Here is an 8,077-nt window from a genome sequence, read left to right on the forward strand (position 1 = left end):
CAAAGGCGAATATGCAAGAACAATGTCACTGAACACACATTACTTTGTCTTGTTGTCCAATCCACGTTCAGCACATGAATACAAGATTTTAGCATCGCAAGTATTTCCAGGTCAAGCTAAGTATTTTGCTGAATCGTTTCAAGATGCAGTAGGAGGAAAGAAATATGGTTATCTTGTCTTAGATGTGTCACCTTATGCTGATGAACAGTATGGACGTTTACGGACCAACATATTTACTGATGATGGAATGTGCACAGTCTACCTACCTCAGAAATAACTTCACTAAATATACAAATTACATGCCTGTCATACACCATTTCGTTTACAACCTCTGAACTGATCAGAGCTATGGATGTTTGTGGACACTTTAATGTGGAGTCTGATTGTGTTGGTGTGACACATAATTCTCCTGATGGAAAAAGGTTTACTGATAGACTGGGTTCATTCAAGACTTGGCCCATTCAGATGAATCAGTCACCTAAAGCCATGGCTGAAGCTGGATTTATTTACACGGGACAATCTGATAAAGTCTACTGTTTCCAATGTAGGCTGCGAGCCCATTCGTGGATACCAGAAGATGATCCTCTGATTGAACATTTCAGACTGTCTCCACATTGTGGTTATATCAACATGATAGCAGCTCCGAAACATACAACTATGAATTCATCATCATAGTTTTCTATATAACAACCAGTTCACTTTACTTCAGTCATTCTACAGTTGGCTTGCCTTCCGCAAACAAAATGTATGCAGTGAAAGAAAGGAATTGTTTGTTCAACATTATTGAAAAACACAGAAAGAATGGTACAACATTGAATGAAACAGCTTCTAGAATGTTGTTTACAGTGTCAGTGTGGGGAGACGATTATGCCGCTTTACAAATACAAGATCACTATGACTCATGGACTGAAGTCATTAAAGACTTGTTGTGGAATAACAGACTGTGTCCCAACATACTGGATGAAGATATATGGACAGATGGGGAAGTAGACTACGAATGCTTCAGTAGCGAAAACGAACGAGCAACTGCCTATAATATTTTCCGAAAGGCTATGTCTTTACAAGATTATGAAGACTCAAAACATAGTACCTCCGTGTCTGTTGGGGGTGAAGATTTGTTGGAAAGTTGGCAAAGAGATCCTCCTCATGATTGTAGTCAGTGTGAAAATGTCAATGAAGAAGATGACAATGAACAAGAAGATGTCTAGATAAATAACAATAATTAAAGATGTATGTCTTCATTTGAAAGTGGAACAGCTACCCTACAGCTTCAACATGAGTGGACTGATAAAACATCATGTTAGTTTCTTAACCGTGTTAGCAGAAGCTAATCCTGCTCAGAGAAAAGCTATGCTGACTCATGCTTCTTCAGAACAATTCCTATCAATTCTTACTCTTGTGCATAATATTCTCATGGGTAACATAGAGGTGACACAAAAAGATAAAACGTGGTTGTCTCGTCGCAAGAAGGTCATTCGCCTGTTAGCCAACAAGGGTGTCAGCAGACACAGAAAACGTGAACTCCTCATCTTACACCATTCAATTCTACCTATTTGCATAAGGAGCTATCTATCCTACCTCACCACTCTACAACATGACCAAACCAATGGTTGTTTTGACAAGAGAAAATTACCAGAGACTGGTGTCAAAACAAGAACAAGAGAAAGCGAATCCGACAGTGAATCCGACAGTGAATCTGACAGTGAAACCTCCAGTGAGTCCAGTGACAGTGAGTGATGGTAGTGAAGAGCATGACTCATCTCTACAGCCAGATCTTAATGTGATGTTACGAGTTCCAGATCAACTCATTCAAGGCATTTCATCTTCAAATTCTGTTGGCAAGCTGATGTCAATGTGGTTCTTTTTGAAAAACAATATTACAGCTGGAAACATTGGATTAACAGAAAATTTGCAACTGGTGTTGGAGAGTGGAAAAGTGTTGTATGGTACCAACATTGTGGACTTAATTCGGTTCATGATCCTGTCTCCTAAGAGGAAACATACACCACCAGGATATGATAAGTTTCATAAACTGTTAAAGCGCTTGCATGCACCAAAACAACTGTTGAAAAGAAGAACAAAACACAAAAGTCAGTCAAAGATTTTATATATCAAAGGAAAACCAGTTAATGGTGTGCCTGGAGCAACAAAGCTGAGAGCATTAGAGGTTCTGTAGTGTTCATGCTTTTTTCAATAAACACATAAATGACATTTTTATTCTTCTCGTTGTCTTTGCTCAGTGACTCATAGAGCAATTAGCACATCATCGTGCACATAAACACACACAGTGGATGAATAACACCTTCAGTCATTGTGGTGTGTCCTATGACACGTGCACACACGTGGCTTTTTCTCATATTTCTTCTTATGCACTTGTATTCTCACAGGACAGGTGCCAGTATGAACCATGAATCTATGGTAGGTGTATTTCAGCTTGGTATTGCAATAGACACACGTAAACAGTCCTGAACTGTCTTCCCCATCAGCATCCACAGGTAGATAGCCGTGACAGGTAGTGCAGATATATGATGGTTGTTCCATCTGTGAATGAAAAAAAGAACAGACATGGAAACTGCAATCTCAAACTAAAAAGTTGATGTTCAAGTCTATAATTAGGAACATAATTTTAAAGAAGTGGAAACACAAAGTGGAACATACCTGAGGTTGATTTCCTTGACTATGATTTCATCTACTGCTTTCCTAATGGTTCAGTAAGCAATTATTCTGGTGAATAACCATAAGGAACACTGCAAATACCATCTTCTAAAATAAAACGTTTGTTGTCTATGGCTGTCAATGCTACTTTGGTATGATGTTCCGTGTACAGAGTGTTATTATGTGACCTAATGAGATTAAAGGAACATGAGACAGGTTTCCCATCAAACAGACAGTCTCTAAACATTTCGTGTCTGAGAAATGTTTTGATGACAGATTTCTTTATACCTTTGGCTGTTTTTTTCTCCATGAGTTCTTTGTCTTTTTGCATTAAGAAAGAGTACATCTTACTTTTCAAACCACAAAATTCTAAAATAATGTTTCCACCTGCTTCATCCTTCATCTTCCCAGTGACTTTGCGATTGTGATCAGAATACAATCCTTTTGGATCTTCTGGTGCATAATTGGATGTGTCAAATAAGTCCAAGTTTCGCTTCATAAACACATAGGGGTCCAGGAGAGGTTCATGTGGAGGGGCATGGACTTGCATGAACAGACTGTCAGTATCTGTCATGAGCAAATCCAAATGTTCATGTCCATATTGATTTTGCATAACGTCATAGTAAAATGAATAGATTTCATATTTGGCCAAGTCCAGAATGGTAAACCCAACAGTAATAGGCTGATCTAATCGAACAGACACCTTTTCCATTTCTACTGCCACCACATCCTCTGAATAAATTTTGAAGTTTTTGAAGTTGGATTTTGCACTCAGTTTTTGAAGTTTTGCTTGTTGGGTGACCAGCTGCACTGTTTTGTGTTTGCGTTTATTCATGCAGAAACGTCCAAACACACAGTTGTTCATCAGTTTGTAACGATCTTTGTCACAATCGTCCTTTGCATTTTTGCGATTTCTCAAGTTGAGCTCCACATAGGGCTTTAACCATGGGTCTTGGGTAAATTTGAGAACTCTGTGTATTTGCTTTAACACTAAACCATGCTTTAGATACAACTGTAAGGTTTTGAAATGAACCACATAATTGGAACGGTCTTTCAAGGTACAAAACAGTTTTCTACCAGATGATTTTGTAGGAAGTTTATCCATGTCTTTGTGGAGGAAATGAGCCAGCAATTCTTTGTGTTTCTCTGAAAACTCCCCAAAAGAGATATCATCATGAGTTGGAGCCATAGGGAAAGCTGCATGAGATTTGTGTAAGTGAGGAGGATACATCAAATCCACTTCCAAGATATAACCTGTATCACCCTGAGTATCTACATTGTACCAGTCTATCTTACTGAACTCTGTGGATGGGATGAATTGATAGTTTCCAATGGGGAGAGGTTGTAACATGACAGTGGCATACAATGAATTCACATCAAAGTAGAGAAGGGTGGAAGTGTCTTTCTCTGGGTCAGATTGTTCCATATGGTCATTGTTGGCTTCAGCATATTTCTTACCAATGACTGACACTCCACCACGAATAGAATTTTCAATGAAATTGTAGGTGTCAACCTCTGTGAATAGATCCAATTTTGCTCCCGTGATTTTCATAGCTGCGTCCAAACAGAAACCAGGCATGGAATAGTAATGGCAAATGTCTAGCCCATAATCATTCAAGCAACCTGTTCGAAAAGTCTCAATGATATCTGTGAGCAGTAATACATCTGTTTTGACATACAGTCTCGTGAAATCACTGATGGTTTGGCACTGGAATGTTTCCCATAATTGTTGTGTATATGCATAATCTGCATCGCTGATACTTTGTTCACTGAGTGAACTGTAAAAGCTCTCTTTGGGAGGCAAAGATGTCTCCTCTAAAGTGTTCCAGGATTGCATATATTCATAGGGAAAGTTTAGTTTTCTTGTGAGATGATGAGCCTTGCCTCCAAAATGTTCATTCAAATACACAAATGTATCCTCTCCTTTCTTCAGCTGATTTTGAGTTAGAGCCTCTAATGAACTCTGTAAAAATTTGTAAGAATCCAAAAAGACTAAATGTTTGTCAACCGTGAAGGACAGAAATTGCTCAGTGGTGTGTGGTATGACAGTGATCTCACGATCACCAAATTTTTGAGCCACCTCTAGCAACAGATGAGCATCATAATGTTCCAAATTGTGAAACATGACAACCACCTTCTTCCTTAACTGAAAATTTAGATTGCATTTATTATGCAAAACCTGACGAAATTTCCCTGACAAATGGTCATGGTCTAACACCCTATCAGATCCCAGCAGCTCTCCACACAATCCACAATGGGTTGTGCTAGCTATAAGACGTTGATCTTGTTCAGTGAGCTGGATAGGTTTAACAGAATCAAACAGATTCATAATTTCATCATATTCTTTCAAAATGTTTTCAATGAAATGTTCTGCAGCATTTTGACCTACATAAGTTTGAATAGGTTTAGAATATTGTTCATCAGTACACACCACCTTGTAGGCATAAGCACAGGGTACATGCCGATTCAGACGAGACGTATTTCCCTGTTCAGGCACTAATAAACTTTCAAAGTCAGCTACAATCAGAAACTTCGCTCTTTCAGTTTTGCTTTGTGATCTTAAACCAAACTGGTACACTGCTTCTTCAGGTTTAGGTAAATCAACCCTCTGTGCCTTTGTGTAACAGTACGTTTTGTGAGCTTCCAACCTTGTCTTGGATGAAAATGACCATAAACAGTTTCTACAAACAAAGCACATGTTTTTTTCACCTTTTCTGTATCTGACTAAGCCATTCAGTCTAGTGATCAGACAGTAATGCATGTTTGGGCTCTTGTCAATCTCCATGGCTTCCTCATGGTCTTCTAATCCTAACACCCCTACAAAATCATCGGGTTCACTTTCTTCTGACAGTAGTAACAAATCCACCTGTCTGTTTTTTTCTACATCCAGAACCTCACTGATGAACATTGGGTATAAGGTACCATCTTCAAAACCATACACATTGATGGACAACTGATTCACTTGTTCAAACCGAGGAATTTGTTTCAAGGACATAGGGAAAGTGAACCCTTCTAAATTCAGTTGATTCAAATAGGGAAGGTAATGACTTTGTCTTTCTTTGTTGACTTTAGATGGGAACAATTTGGCAAGAATGGATAAGGGAAAACATAAATTATTATCCTCATTTTTAACATTGGTAATGCAGTAAGTATGCTTTGCCAGTGCTGGTGGTAATGGGATGTAAGTGCCTCCACTAAATGGAGCAAACTTGACCACAGTGAGTTTCAAAAGCACAATGGCGGACACATTTAAACCAGAATGAACCCCTTCATAATCATCTAAAGTTTGAAGCATTTTGTTCATAGCTTCCAAATACTGCTCAATCAGATCGCTCCCTACTGTAGCTGTCTGCATTTCACTTCTAAAATAGGCTTCATGATAATTTGATGCACCATCATCACTTGGTTTTTCCATTTTAATGTGTAAACACAAACCCCATTTCACAGATTTTTTCTCATGTATTTCTGATTCTAGCGATGAAATGATATTGCCCTGTTCACTGACTAGAAATTCTAATGCATCAGTTGCACCCCTACCTTTGAAGTCATATTCCCTAACATCACCCTGTAAAGCTTCAGTAGAACATGGCTTTGAATGATCTTTGGGTTGACTAGGATGGTGGGAGGAAGCGGGAGGAGCAGTGGAAACAGGAGGTGAATCAGGGGGTGCTACAGACACTGTTGCTGGCTTAGACTTTTTCTTAGCCCTTCCTTTACCATGTCCTATCATATCATGACCTGATTGACTTTTGTGCATACGCAAAGCCTTTGAGGTGGGAAAGGATTGATCACAGGTTGGACAGGTATGAGCAGAAACATTATTTGAACATGAACCTACACAGGGATGGTTTTGATAATCAGTTTCATTTGAAAACTGCTTAAAGCAGTGTGGACATTGACGACCATAGACAACTCTCTGTTTACAGGTTTTGACATGTTGATTCAAATTATCTTTCCGATTAAAAGCCTTTTGACAAAATTGACATATAAATAAAGAACCTGTTCTACCACAATTCTGAAGATGACGTACTAAACTGGATTTATGTCTAAAGCGGACATTGCAATGACTACAAACGTACACTGGGCATGTGGTATGGTTTGACATTATGAGGTTATTCACCAAGAATAGTATGCATAACAGCTCAGAACCTGTGTAAAAGAAAAAATAGCATATGTAGCCAACACCCTATATACTACTATAGTGAAGTAGCGTACAGTGCAATCTAGTGTTTATGGTTGTCTCATTGTTATACAGACGAAGGTCTAGTGTCATTGAACCCACGTTGCTCCTACCAAACTTTGTTAACTGGGTATATGTAAAATATTTCAGGTGAAACAAAATAACACTCTTTCTTATCACTATTACCAGTAATGTCACATACTCTCTTTCAATGAACACATCCTTACCTTACTGTTGTCAAATCGTCAACACAAATACCACTAAGGTCGGTTTGTCTTCTTCAAGTGTAGAGACAAGTCAGTCTTCAAGCGTGATGGGAGATGATGTGGTGTGATAAGAAAGGACAAAGTTCGAACCTTTTATACCCTCACTTGCATAAGTCCACATGGTTTCGTGAGGATAAGGTATCCTGAGAAAGATACCCACCATAGAATACGTTTCTTGAATCAAATTCTAAAGTTCAAGATGACTAGGTAAAACTGATTGTCACTGACGAACTACATCGTGATGATGAATTCAATAGAAAACCTATTTTCATATGTTCCATGTGCAAGATCTGAATAGATGTCATGACGAAACTAGCTCACACCCATCACGTGAGGATGAGTTAGTAAAATTGGATAATAACACAATTTGTAAACTCATGTCGAGTCATAAAAGAGGGTTGTGTTTTCTCAGATTATATAAACCTTTTGATGAATGGCACTGTCATGTGATACCTTATAGAAAATCATGAGTTTTCAGATTTATTTCTGTAATATCACGTGGATTAGTTTCAGGTTATATAAAACATGAGTTTGCAAGTTTTCAAAGCTTCCAGAAAGATTTCGAACATCACATGATAAAAAATCTTGAGCATTAATAGAACCACTCACCACTTACAAGCACAACGTCTCTCTGGTTGTTGATCAAGTCTTCTTGCATGATGTCTACTACTGCTGCTGAAGCCGTCTATCAGTTTGCTGACAAACACTATCTAAGTATCAACTACTTCAATGGGGTAGTGTATGTGCATCTGTCCAACTGGAATTCGCAAGGTATGAAAAAGACCATCTCAATGACATCAGAGGTGTTCAAAGCATTCCTCGGCTCTTCTAAGGAGTACACGGCCACACTTGATGATTACGAGACAATCCCAAGACAGCTCCTCACCTGCTTCTCTAGCAGTGTCCCACTGCATGCTACAATTCCAATGACTGGACATGGACGGGCAACGTCACCCACTCCCATGAACAAACCGGG

At 38.8% G+C, this 8,077-nt stretch overlaps 1 protein-coding gene across 1 annotated transcript; it reads right to left on the minus strand.

Annotated features, from left to right (window-relative positions):
- Positions 1-2,090: 2,090 nt before the first annotated feature.
- On the minus strand, positions 2,091-7,152 carry LOC137268319 (uncharacterized). Its single transcript, XM_067802869.1, has 3 exons — positions 7,063-7,152; positions 2,659-6,804; positions 2,091-2,541 (listed from the first exon to the last, which is right to left on the minus strand). The coding sequence occupies exon 2, from the start codon at positions 6,758-6,760 to the stop codon at positions 2,720-2,722; it is 4,041 nt and encodes a 1,346-aa protein (XP_067658970.1). The 5' UTR covers positions 6,761-6,804; positions 7,063-7,152; the 3' UTR covers positions 2,091-2,541; positions 2,659-2,719.
- Between the last annotated feature and the right edge of the window lie 925 nt (positions 7,153-8,077).

This window comes from Haliotis asinina, chromosome 16 (genome assembly GCF_037392515.1).
Source record: "Haliotis asinina isolate JCU_RB_2024 chromosome 16, JCU_Hal_asi_v2, whole genome shotgun sequence".
Classification (NCBI taxonomy): domain Eukaryota; kingdom Metazoa; phylum Mollusca; class Gastropoda; order Lepetellida; family Haliotidae; genus Haliotis; species Haliotis asinina.